Source organism: Rissa tridactyla, chromosome 8, assembly GCF_028500815.1.
Source record: "Rissa tridactyla isolate bRisTri1 chromosome 8, bRisTri1.patW.cur.20221130, whole genome shotgun sequence".
NCBI classification, from domain to species: Eukaryota; Metazoa; Chordata; class Aves; order Charadriiformes; family Laridae; genus Rissa; species Rissa tridactyla.
In genome coordinates, this window is record NC_071473.1 from 39288135 (window position 1) to 39314724 (window position 26590).

Here is a 26590-nt window from a genome sequence, read left to right on the forward strand (position 1 = left end):
TACTCTCTTTAACCTTCCTCCTGTTCAGAAGTTCACATGTAAATTGGAAGGTTATGGATGGCTCGAGGGGAATGACGGATTCCCTTTTACCCTTTCTTTTCTCCCTTGATGTATCCCATAGCTTGTTTGTTCTTTGGTGAATATAGTTGAACCCTGTCCAGCTGATCTTGTGGCTTAATTAAGATAATCTAACCATTTTGTGCAAACACAAGGTGATTTATACAGCACAATGTCTTGGGCATTGTGGTCTTGAGCTGTCAGGCTAAGTGGGATGCTATTTTACCTTTGTCTTTTTAGAGCGTTTTGGAGCCCTTTCTCTTGGATCCACAGGTACTTAATGGGTTTTCCCACTTTAATTCATAATAAAGTGATAATCATGATGATAAAATAAGAGGCCTGAGCTTTTAGTGGCTTTTTTCTTCAGTATGCTTTGCACAGCTTCACTAATTGCGTTATATTCAGACCTAAATAATTGAAGCTTTCTGAAAAAACACATATTTTGGTCAAGGACAATTAGTGAGCTTGCACTGCTCAAGTTCAGCTGTCCATTAGTTACTTTTATTTATACAGCACCAAAAATCTGCCAGGAAAATTAAAGAGATTATAAAGTTCTATGAGAAACTTTTGCTATATTGTTCCTTATAAGGGAAGTAAAATCTGCTCTTTCCTCTTAGAATCCAGACCTGCCTCGGTTCACAAAGGACGGATGAACGCTGTAATGGCAAAATACATAAAAGACAGGGCTTCATTTCCTGGGGAACCAGACAGGTCCATGGGTGTCCAAATGAAACAGCTGTCTGCTCCATTTTGAATGCTCTCAGTGGTGTAGGCAGCTAATGATGTGCATGCAGATCTGATTTGGGCCTTCAGAGGCGGCACCGGCGGGTGCACGATCCCACGCGCTGTTAGCTGGCATGGCAGCTCGGCCCCGGCTCCTGATGTCTACCAGTGCTGCTCCAAACACGGCCGGCCAGGTGGAGCGAGAGATGGCTGGAGAGGATGCAGGGAAGTATGGTGCAAGTACAAGAAATAAGTGTTGGATGAACGAGTAGGCGGGAGGGCAATTCTTCATGGAAAATGCCCTGGGCGGGGGAGGGTGGGCTGCGAAATGAAACGGGAGGTGAAAAACACTGAAAATGGAGTGGCAGTGGGAAGACGCTGCCTGGAAGGGTCTTGTGAAAATCCCTGGGTGACACAGGGGCTGGTGGCCATGGCAGAGCATCCATCGAGCTTTGGGAGGGATCAGCCAGTGGTGGAGCCAGGTGCAAGCAAGGATTTTGGCTTGCTTTTGTTTTTTCTTTGTAAAAAAGAAACGTCAGCGCTAGCAACAGCAGCAGGCTTGACTGTAATGAGCTTAATGAATGTGGCGCAAGGGATGTTTCAGGTAGAAGGAGAAATGTGGGATTTCTTGTGTGTGTAACTAGGACGCTTGGCAGCTGGGTAAGCTTTAATTGCCATCCAAAGCTCCTGATCTTGCCAAAGAATGAAGAGAGTGAAGAGAGCTATTGATTTCCATCTGGGCAAACAATTTACTTCTTAGTGCTCATCAGCCTGCTGTGTATCCTCGTTCCTTGTCGCTGCTGTGTGCAAGCTAAAGCTGCTTTCATCGGCAGATTTCAGGTGGGGGTTCAGTTGAATATAAGGCTAGAATCGCAAGGCGTTAATGGTAAAAACCGCCTTCCTTACCACATGTTGGTGCACAATGTGCTGTTAGTTTTGGAAGATCTCCACATCTCTAGGTCCTTATATAAAGCGTCTCTTTGCTGTAGCACCCAGTTGCCTACCAAAAATAAAATGGGCACAGAAGGAGCCTTCTTCTCTCTGCTCAACGGGAGTCAGGCAATGTTTATTTTATATGATGCATGTTTGTTTATAAATGTGGTGTTACTGAGCAGAGGACTAGATCAAAGAAGTGGATTTTGCATTTTGCTTTGAAGACACAGATGTCCATAGTCAACATGATCTCTTTTGGGGGCGTCTTCCAAATTTCATGGGCTAAATGCCACATTTTTGCCCTGTCGTTGGCAGCTTCATTGTTCCAGGGGCACATAGCTGGTGCAGGTCATGATCTTGAAGCAGAGACACTATGAGACAACTCATATGCAGACACAAAGTGTAGCAATTTAATTGGAAAAAAAAAAAAAGTGGTATTTTGGGGGGAAAGTTGAGAAGAGAGAAAGAGGAGGTAGAATGCTATCAAAGGAGGAGCAAAGCTATCAAAAAATCAGACTTGCTGCAATTATATGGAAATATGCAAATAGCATCATTATGCACAAACAGATTTGTATACAACTAATCAGTCCAGCATTGTTCTAGGGGCATTGGACACTATGCAGTAAAAATAATCATGGTCAACAGTAAAAATTGTTAGATGTACCCAATTCTAGCAAAATTAGTCATACACCAAACGGGAAGAAACATAAACGCATACGGGGCTGGTTTTCCTTTTGCTCATGTTTCGCTCTGGAGTGACTTTACTGGAATGACTCCGCATTGACAGCAATGATGGGGCGGAATCGGCCTCCAGATAGCTAAATATCGAGTAAGTGTGGTAACGTTAAGTGATGGCTTGTAAGTTAAAAGGAAAGCAGTACTTGATTAATGTCTCAAAAGTAATTGTCTAAAAGTAATATCGACTAATAAGTTTTATATTTTAAAAGTGGCTTTTTCTGACTTACCAGGAAAGAAATGCCTAACATGGATTAATATACTCACGGAATAGTCATATCTCGATTTTTTTGTTTGTTTAAGAAAGATTTAACTTGATGCAGTAGGAAAAAAAATAATTCCAAATTAAAACAGGACCTCTTGGAAACAGTGATTTATTTCCCATTGACTTTAATAACTAATCTCGTTAAAATAGCCCGTAGTGGAAAGCAAACCTTATATGTGGACAAGATAGTAGAGATAAAAAGGGCAAGTTTTAGATTCATACTTGCCGAATTTAAAATAGGAAAATGATGCATTTTCTGTTGGTTGGTTAGATCTTGAATTCCATCTTGTGCTAGTAGCGTATTTTTAAATCCTGATGTCACTGCTGCGTTACTTTTGTGTGTGTGTACATCTATCTCCCTTTCTAATCAGGAGATGACAATATACGCAGCAAAAGTCATCTGGTACCTCAGACAGCTGTTAAAATACAACAGTTACTGATATATCCCCTTTGTTACTCAGTGCTGGATTACAGCCTCATTTTATACGCAGAGCAGTTCTACTGTTTGTAACAAAATACTTCCCACATGACACTGTCTCATCATCTTCACTGTTTCTGGAGAGGTTTTGAGCAGTGACTCATGGTGAGGTGTGCCCTACTTAGGGTGCTGCAGATGTTGCTTTTTTCAAGGTGCTTCCCCAAGCCTTTGAATTTCAGGTCTTGAAAGAAGAGTATCCATTGGTGGTAGTGCCTGAAACCATTATTTATCTTTAAAAGTATGTCTTTCTCTCGTGAAGAATAAATGAAAGAATGCTTTTCTCTCTGCTATTAAAAAAGTTGTTTTAAATTACTTGTAACTGAAAGGAATAAATAAGTATATAGTTCCATTCCTGCCATTAACGCATGTGGTTGAAGTGAGTAGATAATTATACTTTAGATCCCGTAAAACCATGGCCATAATCATTAAATAATTCTATTTTATCTAGGTGCACAATAAAATTTCTTCCGTCCCCACTTACTGTGCTCATTACCATGTGGTATTTCTTCTCTGATCCTGAATGGAATAAGAATATGAGCATTTTGAGGCACTAGGCTATATGTATTTATAGCAGTAAGGAGTAGAACTGCCAAAATGCATGAAATACACTGTTCTGTTACTGCTTTCAGAGAAATCAATATGAGAGCTCTCTGCTTTCAGTCCCGATTTTGTCTGTGCAGTCATATTGTGAAAGGCATAACTGGTCCTCTTCACTTCATTTCACAAACACATTTCAAACAGAACTGAATTCATGTGGTCAGCACAGCTATTGGCAAGCAAATTCGCGATGTGAACCAACTTCCCTTAGCAGTTTGTTAAGGCAACATTCATCCCTTTCAATTAATGTGGCTGGCAGCGTTTGGATGTGTACCTAAAGTTAGAGCGGTTGGATTTCCACAAAATATTAAGTTGCTATCAAATGTGGAAAGATAGAGATGTTGAAATATCAACAGATCGGGCAGAAGTGTGAGCATCAGTGCAGAGTATCCGCAGCACAAGGCAAATAGTAATTTACAGGTTATCACAAGTCCTCAGGATTTCGGGGGAAAAAATACTGGAACCGTCAGTTTCAAGACAACACAAGAAAAGGTGAGATCTTTTACTGGTGTAACTAGGCGTAGTTCCCTGGAGCTGAATACAGATGTGCGATTTCCACAGAACTAAATGGGACAAGCTGATTTTTAGTAGAAATCCTATTAATCAAGTGAAAGTATAGGAGGATTTGTATAATATATGGAAAGTTGCTGCTGTTTTTAACAGCAGTCATTCGGTTTGATCTTCCTCTGTGCTCTTTGTGTTTGGAATATGCTGAGGTGCAAATCTTCATTTTGAGTTGTGCCAAGCTGTGGGAGAATTCAGAGGAACCCTGTGAAACCTGAGCACTGGGCTGACAGCAACTTCATGAAGGTCAACAGGGAGAACTGCAGAGATTTGCAAATAGGTGGGTGGACCTGTACAACATAGGAACCAACCAATCAGGAGCCCTGCTGAAAAGGATCTGAGGGTTACTGTGGGCTTCAGGTTCACAGTCTGCAACTGTGCAAACAGTATAGTGGGCTGCTCGAGGAGAATTGTAGCCAGCAAACTGGGAGAAATTATTATCCCCCTCTACTGGATACTGGTGGGGCCATATCTGGAATACTATGTCCAGTCTGGGGCTCCCTGGTCAAGAGAGAGATTGAAAAACTGGAGATTGCCCTGCAGAGCACCACCAAGGTATTGGGGGTCTGAAGCATGTGGCATGGAAGGAGAGATCTAGGGAGCTAGGCTTGTTTGGCTTGGAAAAGAGAAGTTTAAAAAGGAACTGATAGCAACTTACGGGTACTTGAAAGGCAGTTACAAACACAATGGAGACAAATTCCTCTCAATAGATGCAGGGGATAAATCTGGCAGAAGTTTGACTTGGACATTAGGAAAAGCTTTTGTACTACAAGGGTACATGATCCTAACACTGGATACCCAGAGATAGGCTCTGACCTTCTTACTGACGTTCGGAAAACAGATGTTGAAGTCCCATAGATGCTTCAGCTCAGCATCCTCTCAGAATCAAACGTGAGGTGGTATCAAGGGTGCCTCATCTGCTGGTTTATCTGCGGAAGGCAGTGCCCCCTGTGCTGCCTCTGGTCCCTGTTGTGTGCAGTGGCACTACGTGTCAGGGAAATTGTGGGAAGCAGGAGTTCTGTCCCTTTCTGTACTGCACCTTAACGGCTCCATTTCTCCATTCTTTTTCAGCTGGCGAGTTAGAGGCGTACAGCAACCTCTTGGTTAAGTGATAAAGAACAGCACAAGTTCAAATGGAACAAACTGATCACCTGCTGCCTCCTCAAGCCTTCCAACTGGTGCCACTCCCTCCGTACTACCTGCTTCCTATGGAAGCACTACACGTGGTTCCCCTGTGGAAGGGCAAACAGCTATCGAGCATTTCCCTTTGAAGAAGAAAAGATAATTTCACATCTGTTCTGTCATGAATTACAGCAAGAGTTGTTGCCACCAGCCTGGATACATTAATACTGAAGCTAATCTGTGTATCTTAACGTTTTATAGCTTTTTAACTCTGACGCTTAGGACAGCACATTTATAGACTGGGTAAAAAAGCCTATTGGAAATCTTTCACTTTCTTAGCTTAATTTGTGATGTATTAATCTGCCTGTTTGTCTCTAGCACTAGTCTCAGTGCCAAGGATGCTGGCAAAAGAACTGCTTGCCCTTTGCAGGTACACAAGGGAAACCACAAAGTTGTTGACTCATGTGCATCCATATAAGTATACAGATGTGCATATCTCTCTCTCTCCATATTCTCTTTAACAAGTTTCATGTAAATATACAGTTTCATAGTTGCATTTGCAAGTTATTGACCAAGTCAACACCAAAAATGCACCAAGCATTTACAAGTCAAGGCAAAAGATGCCTAAGTGACAAGAAAGGCTGACAATTCATTCTCAGGCAGCTGGCTCCTGGAAGGAATGGGAAATGCAAACTAAGAAAAGCAAGAAATACCACAGCCAAATGTCATTGCATCTTACTGCTGAGCTTGCAAGGGCTTTTCAGGCAATGAAAGGGAAGGACAGCCTGCCACACCTGAGGGGTGCTGCCAACTGGCCAGCTGGCTCCATAGAAATGGGAAATGGAGACTTAGGATAAACACTAAAAAGCAACACAAGTTACACTGCAAAGGGCTTGGGTCCTTTAGAAAATATTAACCTGCATCGATCAGCATTTTTAAGCTGTTGCTTTTTTAGGGAATAAAGGTATAGCTTTGGTGGAAGACTTGAAGGGGAGAAAAAAACCCAGCATGTGCATTATTCCTCTTGTATCAGTGCAGCCCGGTTTAGCAGCCACGATTTACCAAAGACTTGATCCTCCACTTCCTTCAGGCAGCCTTTTTGTGCTGCCCACAGGGGCATTGGCAGCATCTCACGGCAGCTGGCTTTGGATTCGTGAGACCCCTTGAACAATAGCTGTGTAAGTGCGAATGGCACGAGCCACCTCCCCCCTCCTACTCTGGAGCTGATGCTTTCTTGCCAAGCTGATAAAACAGCACACTTTATTAAAAATGCTCTCTGATAGCAGGAAAAATCTTGTTGTCCAGTTGTCCCAAGGCAGCCACAACAAGAACAATTTACAAAGCACTTACCCTTACCCTGTCTCCTCTCTCTCCTGGCCAGCGTAGTAGCTCTGGCATATTTGTGGGAAGCATGTCCATCAGGGAAACAAATGGTGTCTTTCTATTCTTTTCTGTAAGAGACGTCAACTATTGTAATTCAGCATAAATTTCCACAGAGTACTAATCTCATTTTTTAGTCATGGACCCCTGAAACTGTGGCACCTAACACATGCTTTTTAAAAAATTCAACAAGTGACTTTTCCCCTGCAGGGAAAGAAGGGGAGAAGTGGATGTCAGGTGTGGTGAGGGTGAGGAGATAGGAGCACAGGAGGTAAATAGTCAGTCCTGCAGCTCTCTCCCGACTGATCTGTTTGCTCAGCCAAGCGAATCCAAAAGTTGATCCTGGTTGCACTGGTGTAACCTATTGTAACAGAACATGTGGGAAGACTATAAATGTGAGGAATGCCCTGCGCCTCGGCGTGTTGTCCAGGCTCCTTGGTGCCATGTGTCACGGCAACAATGCTGCCAAAGCTGACTTCTAAAGAATCACCCTTTGACAGCTTTGTCTCCCAACAACTGCGTAGCTGTCAGCTCATGGGAATTCCTCCTTCTCCGGAGGATGCGAAATGCCAGCTGAGAAAACGCCCAGTTCGTTATCCCGTAGCAGACAAAACAAATATTGTGTTTCCCCTGAACCAGCTATATATAGAATTAATCTGGCCCTGGTAAGACTCTGTGAGATAGCTGGGGTTCAACTCAGGCAAGGGAAAATGCTGCTCCCCAAAAGGATTTCTCTACAGGCTGGCAGATGCACTGTTGATTTACGCCACCCAGAAGAGGTTGGTTTCCTCTTTCAGGAGTGATCTGTCACATAAAGAATAGATGGCGAGCTAATCTATTTGTCCATGCAGTGGGGTGAAGTGATTTGTTGCCTAATGTCTTTAGGTCCTCTATATGAGGAGCCTAGACAATTATTTAGTAAAAATACTGCTTCACTGAATCACTGTGGTTTTTTGTATTGCAGGACTAGAGCAGAAACTGAAAACTTCTGTCAACTATCTGGGTGAAAACCCCTTCGGGTCACTTTTCGTCTATCTAAAGCATGATTAAAGTAACATTTTTCTCTTCTATGGCTGTAAGACCTGATCCTGTACCTTTACTAAGAGAACGACCCATTGATCACAATGGGAGCTTTCCCTGCAGAGCAGTGTTTGCTTCTATTAATAATGGCATTTGGCTGTGCAGCAGTTGCATGGTTTTCTATTGAGGTGAAGAAGTCTTTGAAATTTTTATTCCTTTTAAAACATGAAACTCGGTATCTCTCCATCTTTCTGGCGCAGATTCCCATCACCATAGCAGGACGTGCTTGTGACTGCATGGCTCAGTCGCGATCCTGTGCCTGGCTTTTCACTGTCTCGGGTTTCAAGTAGCATTTAATTAATAGTGTGCGAGATGTCCACCAAGGCTTTAGAGCCAGTGGTGTTTTTCCAGCATCTGCAAGTGACGGGAAGCGTGTTCAAACTTTGCAACCATCTCGCACGCCTGAACAATCAGCCCATGTGGCATGCGTTTGTATTTGGCGGTGATCCAAATGCTCCTTTGTCAACATCACACAAACTGTTGAACAGCAGTGACCGGCCATGACCTTCAGTCACCTAGTGGTGCACATAAAGGTTGTGCGTTTGTTATTGGGGACATCAGGCTCATCATTCCACAGCTATTCTCACTAAAATTGTCAGTCATTTTCAGTGTAAAAATGGTAACAGAATCATAGGACTGGAAGGGACCTCTTTTCATCCATCCTTCTTCCCCAGCTCTGGCTTTATGCTCCTGGCAGATATTTCTTTAACTACTTCTTAAAAATGCCTGTTATGGAGGCTGCACATTCTGCCCAGGAAATCTTTTTCTCTGCTCCTTATTGTTAGAAAGCTTTTTTCACGTTTCCTTGCAATAATTTAAGTCCATTGCTTCCCTTCTACCTTGTGGCAATTATTCCCTTCATCTTTGTGGCAGCTTTTTACATAGCTGCAGATTGTTCGCAAGTCGCGGCAGTAAAAAAAAAACAAAAAAAAAATCCTATCGATATGCTGCTGGTGATTTTGTCAAAAGGATGAAACTTCACTTTGTGTATTGATGACTTTTCTGTCATAACTTTTAAACCATATCTCCTTTTTCAATATCTGTTCCTTTCTCCTGAAAGTGAATGCGTTATTCACATATGCCTCCTCGAGTACATTTTGCAAAGCAATTTTCTTCTCACTGTCGCTGCCAGCAGATGACTCTGTGCAATCTCAGTCACAAAACACCTGGATTTGCATCCTTTTCTGTATTTTCTGTATGAAGCATTTTCTCCTTTCTAAATACAGCTTTCTGTGATAACGATCAAGCAGTCTGCAGTCCATCCCCTGTTGCAAGCATGGTTTTCATCGTTCTGCATGAATTCTGTAGTGTGACACAGCTTTTTTCTTTGCTGGGGGGGGCAGCTTTGCTCTTTTACACTTGTCGCTCCAGCAGGACAAAATTACAGGAAAATACTGGATTTAGAGCAAGTTAGACAATAAATACTATGCCGATGACCGTAACTGACCCATTTTGTATTACTGCATATGATGAATTTTAACATCACTCCCGCAAGACTGTGTGAACACATTCTATTATGTAACGTTAATTTGGGAGTAAACTGATATTTTGTTAATTTTATTATAAATACGTACAATTTTGCTCTGGCTGCATCTGTTCCTAGATTTGTAATGATGCCTTTCTGTTCAACGTAAATAATAGAACAATCACAATCAGCAAACAGATCCTCATTTGTATTTGAACTGCACCATTTTATACATGTATGGAAATACAGATTACTTTTACTTTCCCCCCTGTAGTCGTTACTTCTGTAACCTTGTCTAAATAGCTAATGTTTTGTATTTCCAAAACACACTGCATTCGTAGCATTCCATTATTTCATGCCACTGCATCTCATAAAGAGATCCTCCTTCCTCCAGCCTTCTCTCCCCAAACGCGGAAGGTATTGAGAAGCTGTCAGAAGTGATACCTGGCCAGCTCCCGGGGAGCAGCCGTGGCCACTTGAGGTCAGTCTGGGCCGGTGACAATGCCTCCGGGGCAAACCTCACTGTCCTAACGTATCGTGTGTGTACAAGATGACTGTGGCATCACCTCGTATTTCATATTCCTGTAATCTCAGCGAGATCTAAAAATTGTCATCACTTATAAATTCATAAGGTACTTATGGATGTCAAAAAAATCTGTACCGACTAGAACTTTCCGGTCCATTAGCTGCAAGAACAACTATTTTTCAATACCTTTTCAGATAGGAACCCTGGCAATTTTTTAAATTACAAATAGTAGCACTTTGTCTTCTGGATAAAAGTCATGCTAGCAAAAAGAAAACCAAAGTGTGACAATGGCCATATCCCAAATCTGTAATAAGTAAAAATAGGTTTTAATGACTGTGGAAGGATCATTATACCAGAGACGGTATAATACCATTTGCAGTGGTTTCTCAAGAATTTGAAATGTCCTACATGATAACAACTCAATTACCTGTCCATTTGTTTTAAGGAGAATAATATTTGCACATTATTCAGTGAATGACTGTTATTCAAATAACTGTGCCTATGCATGTTAAGTAAAGGCAGCCTTTACTGGATATTTGGAGAACGTGTGGAAAATGCAGATGAAAATCTCATCAGATGCTATTTTGGAAACACGTTTTGGTATTTCCTTCATGCTATTCATTAACCGTATTCCCAAGTGCTGAACATGTGCCGACATCCATGACAGCATGGCCAACGCAGCTGCCCGGGGTTTGCCGGAGCACTGACGGGGGAAGTTGGAGCTGTGTGCTGGTGGGGTCCCCTCTGTGACCAAAGGGACACTTAGAAGAGCCTTGACAGCAAAAGAAGAGCTGGAAGGAAAATTCATATTCCTCCTCTCCTCCTGTCTGCTCCGGTGAGGAGAGACCTCAGGCGTCTCCTCAGTGGTACCTGGGATGGCGGCAGCAGCTGCAGCCCAACCCAGGGCAGGTGCTATGGACATCCCCACGGCGCGAGGTCTGGCCCAAAGCCGCATTCGGCTCCTGCCTGGACAGCAGAGGTGAGCACTGGAAAGGGCTGGTCTTCGTCCGGGATAACCTGCGGTCGGGATAAAACGTGGGGAAAATGAACAGCGGGGAAGCAAGTGTTTTTTTGACGGGAAAGGTGGAAAACGCTTGTTGTTTCAGTTCCTGAGCAGAGGTGGAGCAAGACTCGGGTGTGTCCCCTCTACCCCGCAGAGGGGGAAATTTGACAGCATGAAGGAGAGGAAGAAGGTAGACACGCTCTGCCGGTGAGCGGCCCCGTAGGTAGCCATGATGAGGGATTAGGAAGTGGCTGGTCTTATTTCATTTGTATTTGCACGTGGAGCAGCCTTCATCATGGGATATTCTTCCTTAGGCCGCATGGATAAAGCGCCCGGCCTCTTGCTCCGCTGGGGAGGCAGCAGGCAGCCACAGAGGGCACGCAGGCAGCCAGCCTCACACATCGCCGAGCAGCAGGGGCAGGCAGCCTTCCTCCTGCCCCCGCCCAGCACAGAAATGCGGGCAGACGCAGCTGTTTGAATGCCGTCGGCGCAGCCGTGTTTTTACACATAACTACGTGAAACCACCATGTCAAACCACGACGCCCCTCTGGGTAGCGGTACCCAGAGCCCTAGGGCAAGCACAGACAGCCCCAACGCCCCGCCCGGCAAGGCCTAGGGGTAAGCGGCGGGGCCGCCCCGCGGAGGGCGGAGGCCCCACCGCCCTGCCCCTGAGGCGACGCGCCCGGCCCCTCAGGGCTGAGCGGGCGGTGTCGCCGCTCCCGCCCGCTGCCCAGGTAAGCGGCGCCCAGCGGGGGAGCGGCCAATGGCGCGGCCCGGCCGCCGCCGCCAGCCAATGGGAGTGCGCTTGGCGGCGGCCCCATGGAAATGTGCCTGGTGGGGAGCCAATGGGGCGCGGCCGGGCCGCGGGCGGCGCTTTATCAGCTGCCAGGGCCGGCGGCGGCGGCTGTCCGTCCCCCGCTCCCTCCCTCCTTCTCCGCTGTCCCCGCTGCACAGCATGGCCGGGCTGGGCGGCGGCCCCGCCGCCTTCGGCCGCTGCACGCACGCCGTGGTGCGGGCGCTGCCCGAGTCGCTGTGCCGGCAGGCGCTGCGCAGCGCGGCGGGGCCCGAGGTAGACTTCGCCCGAGCGGAGCGGGAGTACCAGCTGTACGTGGGCGTGCTGCGGGGCAAGCTGGGGCTGCAGGTGCTGGAGCTGCCGGCCGACGAGAGCCTCCCCGACTGCGTCTTCGTGGAGGACGTGGCCGTGGTCTGCGAGGAGACGGCGCTCCTCACCCGCCCGGGCGCGCCCAGCCGCAGGAAGGAGGTACGGTGCGGTACGGTAACGGAGCGGAGCGGCGGGGGCCGGGCCGGGGGGAGCGGTGCCCGCGTCGGGCAGGTGGGCTCGGGACGGCCGCGCCGTCGGGCGTGTCCTCGGGCCCGCCCCGGCGGGAGCGGTGTGGGGGGCGGCGGCGGCGGCGGGCATCGCTCACGGAGCAGCAGCCGCCCTCCGCCGTCCGACCGGCGCGGCGGGCCCCGGGCAGCGGCTCTTGGTTTATCGGGGAGCGGTGACCTCCGGCTGCGGAGAACAAGTGGAGGGTGTAAGCCGTGACTCAGCCGGGTTTGCCCGGCTGGGGCCTGCGGGGTGAGCGGGTGGCGGGTTGTGCAGGTTTGTGTCCCTGGCGCTGCCCTGCCCCGTCTGAACCCCGCTTTCAGGAGATGCTCGGCCTGAGCCCTGTGCCAGGCAGCCTGTCGCTGATGCCTGCGGTGACTGTGTCCGCTGGGCTCTGGGCAAGAGCTGGTATTTGCTTTGGTATACTCGGTGGTAGCCTGGATGCCCTTGAACCTAGTGTCGCCTTCCCTGTGTGGCCACTGTGGGCTGGAGGTGTGGGGACATACAGGGGACACAGGCCGTCTCGCCGGAGGGAGGTGTGAAGGATGCACAGCTGCGGGAGCCTTACTCTGGGTATTCTTAGGACTCTTTTAGTACGTTCATCCCATTCATAAACTATTTCATCTGGCAGTGCATGTGTTGAAGTGCCACCCAGTTTTCTCCTCAATGAGTTGAGTAGCAAATCAAACAAACCTTACTCTATTTGAAGCTGCAAAATTACTACACAGGCAACCTGCCTTCCTGTAAGGATGTCTTAACATAACCCTCTTCCACTTCCCATCTTCTCTGTGGTACTATTGCTGGTCTTGTGGTCCACAAGCATGTACTGTGGGACAGGGCAGGGCCACTGTCTGTAGTATGTCAGTAGCAATGGATGAGTGTCTCCACTTGGTATGTTTGATATAGTGCCCTTCTAGCAATAACAAAGTTTGCTTGGATTTGGTCCAACAGTGTAACAGTCTGAGGTACCGCACAGGTCTTGTACATGTGCATTTCCTTGTGTGTACCCATGTGTATTTACTCTTGGAAGCACATCTGAATGCTTTTAAAGGTGTCGGCATCAGAGTGAAGTGTGCTTGCCACATGCTGCTCTCAGAAGCAGCTGTTTTTCAGCCAGAGTCCAAGTGAGTTTTCGCTGGTCCTTCCCATGACTCGCTGGTATGTCGCTATGTGAATCCCATTGTCATTTGCACAATATCTCAGTTATTGTACCTCGTGCAAATTCAGTAACTGAGATATTTCTCCTGAAGGGGAAATTGTGCAAATTCACAAGTGTGTGGGAGGGGAATCAGCTCTGGCTCAATATGTGGTTTTTTTTTCCATTTTGAGGTCTTAAATTGTGCCAACACAGTGAATTACAAAAGACAAGACACGGCAGCAGAGCTGAATGTGAGAGTGGCTGTAACTATGTGCTATACCATTTGAGGTGCTGTAAGGAAATTAAAAAAAAAAAAAAATGAAATAAGCAAAGGATGTGGAGTATTTTTTTTTACTCTCTGCAAAGAAGCAGGTTAACTTCTTCTCGTCCTCCCTTCAGTGTCTCTAGCTGTTCTGGTTCAGCAAAAGTAGTGGACAAAGGCACGTCACCCAAGATTGCAGGAGTAATGGAGGAGAGTTAGTGATGTGTGAGGCAGAGAGAAAAGGTTTGCTGGACCCTTGAGCAAAACAGTGTTTGGTGTGAGTACCTGACAGTATTAGCCCTCTCCTGGGGTTAAAACTAGCAAATTAAGCACCAAATTAGTTGAATCCTGCCTGTTATAGTACCAGTCAGGTAAAGCAAAGTGGTTTTTTTAACAAAAAAGCACAGGATGTCACATTTACTTTTGTAATCCTAAATACATTGAATTGTTTTAAACCATAATTAGATGTTATTTCCCAGCATCCACAAAAATTAAAAGGAATTGTGCTTCAGGGTATGCATATGGTAACAATTTATAATTGAATTATACAATTTATTGTCAGTTCGAGAAGAATACAAAATCTGTTCTGTTTATATTCTGGGTTTTTTGCTTGGCCCTTGACTGCTGGCCCTGAGACCAGTTTCTTATTGATCAGCACTCCCTATTTTGCATGAAGTAGTAGTTCAGAAGTGATTGGAAGTAAAGCCTGAACATAGTAAATTTTTACTAGGAACAGCAGAACAGATTTACTACTTTCCATGGGTGACTTGTCCAGGCAGAGTCATGAATCAAGAGGAGAGAAAAAGCTTTGAAGCATAATTTGAACCTTATTAGTTTTCTTGAATGATGCAGCAGTCTCTCCCTTGAGTTTTCTGTGAAGTAAAAAATTAAAAATAATTGAACAAACATCCTCTTAAAGCTATAACAATGCATGACACTGCAGTGTAGTGCTTGTCTGAACATGTAACTCTTAATTATTTACAACAATTCTTCCTCCTGGGAACATCATTACAGCAGTGCTTTGTGGAGAGAGGGAGAAGATGAAGACGCTCATTTCTGTGGGATGATGCCTGGCTGCTCCTGGTCCCTCTCTCCTACGAGGCCAGGGGATGCCTCACCTCCTTGGGATGGCGACTTGTTTAGCGAGTGAGTCTGCCTTGTTTGCATAGTTAGTGATGGTGGTGGGTGGTGGCTGTCAGTAGCTTCCCAAGGTCTTTTCTGAGGCTTATGTTCAGTCTCTGAATTTCCCATTGAGATAATTCCTGGAGGCTGGTGGCAAGTGAAGTTGCTGCAGGGTCTGTCCTGGCATCTGCCCTTGTTAGATGTCTTTATTGGTGACCTGGAGGAGATAGGGGCATCTGTATTGAGCTATGAACAGCCTTGACTGGGGTGAGGGGTGCAAGGGTGAGAGGCAATACCCTTGAGGTCTGGGCTGCTGTTCAGAGGGGCCTTGCCAGGCTGAAGGAAGGGGCTGACCCCGGGGACCTTATGAAGTTGAACAGGGACAAATGCAAAGTCTTGCCCCATGGAAGGAAGGATCCCTAGGTGGGACTGAGTGGGTGGGGAACAGCTCTGCAGAAAACCCCCTGGGGGGTTCTGGTGATCATCACAGTGGCCATGAGCCAGCAGTGTGTCCCTACAGTGAAGGTGGTCAACAGGATCCTGCGCTGTTTAACAAGAGTAGAACCAGTAGACTGAGAGAAGTGGTTGCAATCTCTGCTTGGCACTTGCAGACTGCATCTTATAAAGAACATGGAGCCAGACTGTTCAGTTGTGTGGCAGGAGAGCAAGAGACAACAGACAGATTGAAGCATGAGGCTTAAGTGGGGTATAAAGAGAAGGCTTTTCAGTGGGGACAGCCAAACTGTGGAACAAGGACCTAGAGAAGCTGTGCTGTCATCATCTTTGGAGGAAGTTTTTAAGACCCACCTGGATGAAGTCCTAACCAACCTGATCTGTTCTCATAGCAGGCCTTGTCCTGAGTGGGAGGTTGGCCTAGAAACCTCCTGAGGTCCCTGCCAACCTGAATTATTCTATGATCATGAAACCTGTTGTATGTTAGGGTACCTGGAGTCAGGCATTTGTCAGTTGAACTGATGCGAAATATTTACTGTTGAGATAGTGGGCAGTCATTAAATCTGGATGGCTTCTGATCTGATGGATCCACTTCTAGAAAATCAGAATGATGAAGCCCTGTGAAACCAGGTTCTTCATGCTGCCTCTGAAAGACCGTACTCCTACCTCAGCTGGCTTGGTCAGCCTGGTATGAAAGTGAACCAAGGCTGCAAAGTGCATTGTCACTCATACGGTTAATGGGGTGACAGAGAGGGAAAGAGCCTGGATGCAGTCTATATACAGCACCAGTTTCTCAAAGTGCAATCTCTTATTCTTTTTATGTAACGTAAGCACAAACCCATGAATATTTTAGCAGTACAGTTGGTGTACGCTTGGCTTAACCCAGTTAATGTGAAGCCCAGCTCCTGAGCGTGCACTCCTGACCTGAGCCTCCCAGTAAGGCAGGACTCAGCCAGGCTTGTCTTGCTGATCTCTTCTTAAATGTTTAAGGGAATTCTGCCCAGAGTAGCAGAGGAAGGAAGGGATAAGGGAAATGCAGGTTGTAGGTTACCATTTCTGCAAAAAATTAATAGAGGGAGAGCTTGTGTCCAGGAAACCTGCCAAGAGACATGTGGTAGGTCAGGCTCTGGATCCTGGTCAGACCAGTGAAAGCTGAAGGACACAGGGGGCTGCCAAGGTGCATCCCAAAGACAACAACCTGGTTGACTATGCAGCTGGAGTGGTGCTGTTTCAGGTGCGTTTTGCCTCCTGATAAACTATCTGCCAGATGTGTGAACTGAGCAGTGCTGTCTCCATCTCCCCTGTTTCATGCTACTGAAAGCCCTTAATGCAATATTTAAGAACTGATGCAGCGTGTTCTTTCACTGACTAGACTCCTTATTAAGAAGGCTTGTCATCAATTACTGTAACACTGTATGCACCAGGCAAACTTCTACAGTAGTTTGTAATAGCATTGATTGAGCTTTCAGGCTTTATAGATGCTATTGCTTACCCCTCCAGCACCATTGGATTCTTTACTGGTTGTCTGTCTGGAACAAAACAAAATGAAGCAAAATCTGGGGCTATGTCTGTTCATGCTCCAAGTTATTGTAGGGAGAAAAAAAGCGTTGAATTAAACTTGGTCATGTTCAGACAGTACTGGGAAACAGCCCAATATTTTTTTAGTGAAGTAGAAAAATTAGTCATGCATTTAATGATTTGTTTGCAAGTGTCACACTTATTTCAAGGCATTATGTTTCTGTGTTATCAACTTCTGAACTTATTTTAAAATTCATAGTTTCTGGGGAGTTTTGTATTTGGCAGAAAGGTGAAGGCTTTTGAAGCCAGAGGTAGATAGTTAATGTGGATAATTTTGTTTAGCCGTGTGCAGTCACCAGTGTGCTTGATGCTCAAGTTGAGTAACTCCAATGGAAATGTTGTGACCGCTGATCAGACTGCCAGTTCCAGCACCTTTTGTTCCAGCAGTATGTTCCCAGTTGTTTATTCCTCTAGTATAAACTCTTCATGTCACCTTCTGAACACAACAGGGTTAGTTGCTGAGAAGAGCCCTCATCAGCACATTGCTTTTACTGCCTAAGTTGTCTTAATGTGCTTGGGATAGCACAAACTTCCACCATTTCTGTGCTTATGCAGACAGATGGAAACCCAAAAGCTCAGCAAAATGCACCCACAGTGACCTGCCCTCTTCTCAGCTGCTGCACAGGAAAGGGAAAATAGCTGGTGCTGGGGAAGCTTCAGGAGCTGCTGCAGAAGAGATGGCTGTGGTTTCTTCCTTAGTTGTCGAGAGGAAACTTCCACCCAAGAGTACTGTTATTTCCCACCCCCAAGACCCACTGGGGACAACTTGGGGGGCTGCATTCCTGTGGTATAGGAGGATAGACAGTCTTTCAGTAGTGAGGACAGGGGATAAGCATTAAAGGAGTATATTTGTCAAATCCTATCCTCTCAACAAGCATTGGAGAAGCGTCCTTACTGCCTTTTGAGCGTCTCTGGGTACCTCTTCCCCAAACCTGCTTGCTGGGTGGCAGGGCTTTGTCCACAGCAGAGCTTCCATCTGTGCTGGGACAGGTAGCTTGCTCCTCAGTGCTGAGCACCCTCATCTGCTCAGCTCACCCCCTGTCCCACCTTGTACAGCTTCTGTGGGGACGCGCAGCCCTGTGTGATCTAGAGTTTGAACCCTGCGCTGCAGTCCCAGTTGCAGCTCACTGCCTGCAGGAAGGATTCTCAGGCCGGTTGGTGGAGGCTTCTGAGAAAACGTAAGGCAGAAATAGTTTAAGTTATGTATTGCATAAACTCAGGTAATACTAAATAGCTACTGCTAAATGCTGGACACTTCCTCTACTCCCTCTGTGGTCCTAGACGGTTCTGTAGGATAATGATGTCTATTGCAAAGTAATAAGAGCTAGGCTCAGGAGAAACAGCTTCAAGGCTCTGCTAGCTCCTGTGCTTAATTAGGTTATGGGGTTTATATTTTATTTTGTAGTACATGCTAGCTAAAAAGAACCTATATTCGCTGACTAATTGCTTAAACCAGCCTCTCTGCACAACTGGTAAAGATCTGTCTTGTTTCCATGGAGGATTAGCACTTGCTGATCACTGGAGAGGCAAGAGATTAAGCATTTTATTACCACTTTAAGTAATTCATAGATCTTTAGACTGTCACAAAAAACTGTGGAGGTCTTGTACACTTGCATTGACACCTTTGTATGTCCTTATTGTGCTTTTCCCTTGATGTTGGGGACTGGTGTTCTGCCTAAAAGGTTATGACAGAGAGCACGGAGGTTACTACTGTGCCATGCTTAGTGCTTGAAACAGCAGGTGAGTAAACATGGGCAAAAGCTTTGCATGAAGGTTGACAAAAATTAGGAATAGCACTAGGTACCTTTCCACCCTCTTGTCAGATTGGTTTTTGTTTAATACCTTTCCCATTCTACACTGAGCCATATATATGCTCCTTTAGCATATCCTTGTCACCATCTTCTCAGTCTCACTTCAGAATTAGAGTGAAAGTGAGCAAGATATTGTCAGTGCTTTATTTTCAGTTATACTGCAAACAAGTTGTGAAGTACCAGTCAGACTTCAGGTATGATGTATACCTGAGTTTTAATGTCGGTTTTCGTTGTCTTTTGCAGAGCAGTTAATTGGCAGAACCAAATGTAATGGTCTTCCACAAAGTGTGTGTCCCTTGGAGGCTTTCTGCAGGAGCAAAAGGGTGATGCCCATCATGGGGTACAGAAGGCAAGGAAGAAACTATTGTCTGATGCAAATTATGTATTTTCTTTAATATATTTCATTAGCTGTCATTTTCAGTGTTTTGGTATTAGCATATAATTAACTGAAAAGCACACAGTGGAGGAGAAGAGCTTCTTAAGCAGTACGTAAGTTTGCTCTTAAACAGTATTGAGAAGTTCAAAAAGCAATCCTTTGGACAGTACCAGGCAGACCTGTATCAGGAGCCTCTGTAATGGCAGTATCAGTAGATGTGAGACAGGATATTTCAGCCTCCTAAGGCAGACTAATTCCGTAGCTCTTGTTTCTGTAGCTCTGTCTGTTTCATCTGCTTTGCAGTTTAAGTGCTGCCTCTTGGTTCGGGTAGGTGGTTCCTTAGTCTTAAAGATCATTGCTGATGTAGCTGACCCTACATTGATAGGGCTGACACTTTGGCTGAATTGGCTATGCCAAGAATTGTATTTTTTCGTTTTCAATTTTGCTTCTGTGATCACAGATTTAATGAAAATGTTAGGAAGTAGCTTCTGGTCAGATCAATGTAAGTGGACTGTATTCATTGTAATTGGTTTCTATCTATAGAACTGTAAAACAATCTTTAAGGACACTCTAGGAGCAACTTGGGTTTCATGCTTTCCTAGCAGAGGCAATATTTAGACCTTGTTATTAAATTGCAATGTCAAGTTTCTCAGCAATATCGAAGTTGCTGACCAGAAGATTAAAAAAAAGCAGAACTCAAATTAAATGCCTGTTTTTTAATCTCTTGTGGACACTGATTAGTATTGTGTAAGCCTGATGTCAGCTTTTGTACCGTGTTAATCACTGTTCCTTTAACTGATAAACAGTCCTTGGTGAGGTTATGGTTCAGTGCAAATGCGTAGTGGTTAAAGGTTCCACATAACCCTAAACGTTTCCTCAAAAAAGTGAAAAGAGCCTTTTCTGCTGCTCTGACTTATACATATGGCTTGCAGCTACCTTGCTCCTTCCCCAAGAGATTTCTGCCCAGGGTTTCAAACTGAACCTAAATCTTTTTCTTTGGTAACTGACTCACTTAAAAGCATTGTAAAAACTAGTTTACCACAGTCACTGCTGGAATTTAGGTGTTGAGATTCAAAGGTGGGTGTAACATCCCCAGTGTAGGTTGCCTGATGAGGTCTTTTTTTGTTTTTTAATCTTATGCTCTATGCAAGCCTGCAACTCCCGACGTGTTCTGCAGAAAAGAGGATTGGTATGTAGACTGCAGTGCTGTCTTGCTCATCGTGGGATCTTACAGCATCTCTGGACATGGCGGAGCAGAGTGTGTGATGCAGAAGAGCTCCTGCATGCTCTGCTTCTGCCTGTTGGCTTCCAAGATGCTCCAGTGTGGAGAACGAAGTCCCCAGCTGAGGTTCCCCATGCTGTACCAATGGCACAGACAGCAGCTGCTCCCAGCGCTGTGCCAGGACACACACACACGTGCACAGAAGTGTATATCTTCACTTTTCCCTCCTTTGTCTTCCACATGCTTCCACTTGCAAACTCACCTCCAGTCCTGTGTCTCTCCACCTCTTGCCCTCCATGTCTCCAGATTGGCTTCCCATAGCCCCCATGTACTGGTCCCCTGAGCCAGGATCCTGATGTGCCTAGCCCACTGTGCTCCTGTGCCCACTGCGGGCTGTAGCATGGCTGGGCTGGGCTGCACTTCCCACAGGAAGAACGGGAGCCGGAATAGCATCTCCAGTGGCAGGGCACACCTCTGCAGGGCTGTGCGGAGGATGAGGGTTAGTGCAGCTGTTTGCTGGTAGCACAATGTGTGGAGGTGCCTCTCTGTCACTTCATTAAAGTTCTCAAAACTCGATTAATTTCCCTTTCCACTCAACTCTTCAGTAACCAACACACTATAGGTTTATATAGCAATCTAGCATTTCTTCTGAGCAGTGGGATGCCAGGTCTTTTAGCTGATCCAGAGGTTTTGCTGTAAAGCACTCTGTCTTGAGAAAAAATTACAATGCTCACTTCAAGGTCCTTTACTTCATTTTCTAGGAAGAGATGTCTCATGTTTTTATACAGTGTTATTTGACTAGCTATGTAGATACACCCTTTAAGTGTTTGTGTTTCTTTGCAGGTGCTTCTGGCAGTTGGCTTGTGTTATGGTTTGAAGAACCCACAACAATTTATTGTTGCTTTGACAATTATTCTATCACCTGATGACCCCTCCCCACCTGGGAAGGGGAATCAGAGACAAAACAAGGAAAGCAAAGGGTTGAAATATAAACAGATTTAATAGAGTAAGGCTAAATATTTAACATTAATAATAAAGAACCAGTGTTGTTCCTGATACCAATATAAAATACACAAGGATTATACTGAGCCCATTCTATCAGCAGGAAGCTGTGTACTCCCAGCAGGGGACAGCAAATGTGGGACACTGAAGTGCTGTGGCTTTGGGAGGGAGGGAAGGGGTCTGGGGCCTGGCACCAGAGCAAGGAGTTTTCTGTATTACAGCCATCATAGAAGAGAGGAGGAACTCCTCAGCAAACTTCCTAATTTATATTGAATGTGACATTCATGGTATGAAATAATACTGTGGGCCATCTTGGGTCAAGTGCCTGGGTCTCACTTCTCCTCATCCCTGCACCTGGTGAGCTTGAAAGCACTGAGATCTTGAAATCCACATACCATAGCTGGCTATGAAGTAAATATTTTCACAAATTCAGACACTGGAGTCTTCTGAAAGTGTAGTTTTCCCAAGTATTAGAAGAGACCTTACTGAAAAGTAAAATTACTGCAAGAGAAAGTAATCCTGTGTTGCTCAAACCAGGACAGATTTATGAGAATGGTGCTTTCCATATTGTGGTGCCAAGTTCATTGTGCTCACTTGCTGCCCCAGTGCTGCATCTTGTCAAGCTTCCTCCAGTTATAGGGTCTGGATTATTTTATACAAAATTCCTAATGCTGGATATAAAACCAGTGTGATTCCCTGGATGCTGATTCAAGAACATGGGTCTCGGCTCTGGCAGTGGACGGGCTGCTGTGTTGTAAAACGTACTTCTGATGTAGAAATATCAATGTGATAGAGGCAAGAATCTCTGGTTTGTTACTGTGTCTCCCAAAACTACATTTGATCAATGAGGCTGGCTGTGTCCTTAACAACCTCACTGCCTCCAGTTGTCCCTCTTGGTGAGGTGACCAGGGCACACAACTCTTCAGCAAGTATGGCTGGTCTGAACACTGACTTTTTTTATTGAAATAAACACATGCAGACTTTAATTTCTACCACTGAGGATGCTGTGGGAAGTGACCATATAGCAAGTTTAACTTGCAGTAGTCCACTCATACTGAGTATTCTGTGAGATTAGCCTGGGCGAACGGTGTATATGCTTCTGTGTTGTTCAGTTTTTAGAGGATTTCTTGTCTTTGTCAAAAGTCTCCTGGTAAATAGTGCTGGTTCAAAAATGTAGACCTGATTAAGTGTCTGACTTGAAACACAAGTCACCTATACAAAGCAGAGTCTTCATTGCCCATAAATTACCCCAGTGCATACAGACATCTGTGCAGAAGTCATTGCTTGTGGTGGGCTTGCAGAGCCTGGTGGCTGCAGAGAACGTGTTCCTACCAAGAAAGGAATTACTGTCAGAAATTACTGGTCATTAATTGCTTTAAAAAAAAATCAAAAACCAAACCAACTTTTTTTTTCTTACAGGAGCATGTCTCAAGTTTATGGTGTAAGAGAGCTTTACTCTTGGTATCTGATCTGGGCAATCACAGTTCTAGGGTGAAGACAAATGACGCACTCACAGCATCAGGTGACAATATCTTTTCTTGCTGCCTCTTTTGCAGCAGTATTGGGAATTTTTCTTTCAGGACAAATTAAATAAAATGTTTTATGGCTGAGATGCACCTGAGTCAGGTCTTGCATTTATCCAAGGCCACTGACCACATACAAGTCATCTGACCATGCTGTAATGTGCTCTGTTTCTGTCATTTTGAGTCAATAGCAGAACTAGACAAGTGTTTCAAAAATAACTTGTTCAAGACTTGCAGAACTCATTTTCACTTCAGTAGAAATTCAGCATTTGGCATTATCTTTAAAAAATAATTGTGATAACTTGTTTCTGGAAGGTTTATGTTTGTTAATAGTAAAGGAACTGGCTATCCACATCTGTCTCTGCGTGCCCACTGAAGTTCTCTGGCAAGATGAAATCCTGTGTCTCAGCGCAGTCCCAGCTGGCCACCGAAGCAAACTGAAACAAGACTGCCACGTAATTAGGCACTATTGGCAGTGTTGGGATTGATTTTGCATTTCTCTTCTCTTTTTCTGAGGCTTAATGTAAGAGCTGTCAAGGAAGCTGAATCCCATACCTTGTGAAAAGAAAGGGTGATCTTACATGATAAGAATCCTGCTTGTGCATATGTCTCTGAACTTCAGTATGGTCGATGTCCTTTGAGTCACAGACCAGCAGCCGTGGAGATGGTCATCTCCAGGCAAACCCAAGCAAGCAAGACAAGTGTTTTAGAGATGGAGCTAGTTTTTTGGCTTGCTCTCCAGAAATAGCAAGCTATGTTTTTTAAAATGCCTTAAGTGTTTAGCCGTAAACTCTAGACTGTCTCTCTCTGTAAAGGTGAGAGGCACTTACTAGTCCTACAGGAGTTAATTTTGCGAACAGTACAAGTGTTTTGGAGAGTTTCACCTATGCAGGTAGCTGAGTGTGCCTGTCATCCATCACTGCGCTTAAAACAGTAAAAGCGATGAATCTCAAGTATCTCGTGTTCTTCCAGCGCTGTACAGAGGAGAGGTGGTGTGGCTATTGCTAGTCACTAGGTATTCAGTGAAGTTTAATGCACTAGTTCATGGCTCAGTGTCTGTCACAAGCCTCTGATGGGAATACCAGTGCCTGTGCTAGCAAAGTGTGGTTGCAAGAGCTGAAGTTAGCAGTGCTGCTGAGAGGCAAATAGAAACTGAGAGAAACAAGAGGTACTGATGGAGGGTGATATGAATTAGATAGCTGTATTTTTCCAGTAAACACTGAAGTCTTCTACAAGTTTGCATGCTTTTTTGTGAAGGTGACATGGGGTGACTCCTGTAGCTACACGCATTCAGAAACTTCCAAATGTGGTGCTTTCGTGGAGAAGAGGGTGTTGGAGGAGGCAGCGCAGGGTTGTGATAGACCCTTTTCCACAGTCCTCCCGGCTGCAGCAGCTCAAAATATGTGCAAAGAACAGCTGGGTTTAGTGTAGTTTCTAGAAGTAGTCAGGCAGATACTACTCTGCTGTTGGCCTTACTGGTCTTTGTCCAATAATTCATGACCCCTTTGATCTGAACTGGTTTTGAGGAAGGAAACTGTCTGAAAGGTAAAACCCCACTGATGCAGGAAAAATAGTCAGGGCAGAAGTCGGAGTAGAAGAGACGTGATGTCAAAGCTGGCATGAAGAAAAGGGTGGGGGGGTGACCCGACAGTTTGTGTAGGGGAGAGCCCTTGCCGTCACTCTATGTATTGTGCTGGATGCCACATCTTCACTGATGCTGGCAAGTCCAACTGTGAAACTCCAATCCATGTGAAACGGAGCTTCAGTAGTGCCATACGGCAATGTCTTATTTTTATGACCCTTAAAGCAAGTGTTTCTGTTAATCCTCCTCTTGTTCTGGGACGTGGCCTTATTGTCACACAGTGAAACGAGCTTGCCTTGACCACCCAAGGATCTGGGTTAGGGCAGTCCCTTTTAGATGAGCATTTCCAAAGCTCTTTTAAATTCTGTATACCTCCAGTATTGCTGAAAGGTCATTTTTTTGACTGGGCTTAAATTGGTTATTCATCTGGACCTGAAATGCTGTCTGAGGTTCTGGTTACCCATTCTGGAAATGCAGTGTAAGCAAAAAAGGTAGGGGTGGATGAGAAGACCTTGCTGCAGCGTAGAACTGCTTCTATATGAAGTGACGTTAATTAGATAAATGCCTTCGGCTCAAAGTTATTTTGGAGAGGGGAGAGAGCTCTGAAATATCTCAAATGGTACAGAGAAAACGAACTGGGAGTGATAGTATGAAACTTGATAACATCCAGAGAAATACCCAGGCAGCAAATTCAAGCAGAAAGAAGTACTTTGTCATGCAGTGCACAACTGAACTGTCAGATTCATTGCCAGGATGTTGCGGGGGCCAAGAGTACAGCTGGGCGTCAACTAATGAAAGAGGGATCCATCAATAGCTGTTTAACACTTTGATCCAGATGCAGTATCTGCCTTTGGAAATATGTACACTGCCTCTCACAATAAGCTGGGGAAAATACACTGGAGACAGCAGCACTCTGTACTTGTCATCTTTCTGTTATTCTTTCCTTAAGCTGCCAGTACTGACCGCTGTTGGAGTCAGGCTACTCAGATATACAGGTCTCTGTGACCCACTTAAGCTCTTCATGTATTATGAATAAGCTGTAATACTGATAGCTGTTTAGCAGACTCATTATGAGACGCTTGCTGTGATCCTGAAGGTCATGAGTTGTCCAGGGACTGCCCTTTGGGAGGCAGCTGCCCTGCCTTAACCTTGCAGAGATCTTGCTGGTATTTCCGTCCAACCGGGCAAGGGGAACCTGCATTCAGGCTTAATCAGGGTGTCCAATGACATAAGATGGGCCATCACTAGCACCAGAAATGGGTGCTTTGAGGTCAGATGTTGATTTATTTTTCTCCCCTGCCTCAGTATATGTATCCTAGAACAGATAGTAGAAAATTGAACAATTCTACCATTAAGACAGTCGGAGATATTTTATGTCAACAGTATAAAAGGATTCCTTCCCCCCCCCCCCCCCCCTTAGCAAGTCAGATTAACCCTAAGAAACAGTGCACACTTTGTAAAGCAGAGATTTCTTATTGGGAAATGTTGTTTCTAGTTTTTCCACATCAGCTGTGAAAACATATTGCCATCCAAGCTTTGCAAAAATGATTCTTAGAAAGGCCCAGCAATGAATACTTGGCATACAGAGGTTTGATATATTGAGAGCCAGGCTTAATATTATGGAAGAGTGTCCTAGAAGAGCCTTTGCAGAAAGGTGCTGGGCGGGGATGACAGTCTCCCGTAGGCCCTGGGGTCTATCTTCTTGTGGGACAGTTGATGGCAGCTCATAACCTGCCAGTTTGTGCTGTGGAGATGATGGACAGGCTTTTCCTGAATAGCCTGATATAGATCAAGTGAGCCTGAAAATACCAGCACCGGTGATAGGAAATAGTTGTTAATTTCTGGAAAAGGCACTGCTCTTTTCTGCCTGTGTACCCCTGCTTCACAGCTAATTGAATCACTAAAAATTTGCAAAGCAGAACTGCTGGTCTTTTTATGCCTGCAAACAGCAGAAGTGGGAGCCATTTCTAGGTGGGTTTGATGAATGGCAGGCTGCCAGCAGTGGCATCCATCTTATCTGAGATAATGCCACGAGCAGCCTGAAAGACATTTCTGACAGAAGAGCGTGAAACCAGCCGTGCGTAGCGCAGGGCTGACTGGTTAGCTTTCACAGGAGCAGGACTAGAACTGGTGGGGACAGGATTGGATGGTAAGCACCCTTCTGTGGCTGTGTTTCCAAAAGTCCTCCCAGCCATCAGCCCTTTGCATGGAAGCCTGGTGGCTTCCTGTGGCATCCGTGATGCCCTGACTGAACAGGGTCTGTGGG

The 26590-nt window shown here is 45.3% G+C and overlaps 1 protein-coding gene across 2 annotated transcripts in view; it reads left to right on the forward strand.

Moving 5' to 3' along the window:
• The first annotated feature begins 11824 nt into the window (after positions 1-11824).
• The window catches only part of DDAH1 (dimethylarginine dimethylaminohydrolase 1), a 63780-nt gene continuing 49014 nt past the window's right edge, over positions 11825-26590 (forward strand). For both annotated transcript variants that reach the window (XM_054211775.1, XM_054211774.1), the window contains exon 1: positions 11825-12189. In XM_054211775.1, the coding sequence (XP_054067750.1) occupies positions 11884-12189 (306 nt within the window). In that variant the 5' untranslated portion in view covers positions 11825-11883. The remainder of the gene's footprint in view (positions 12190-26590) is intronic.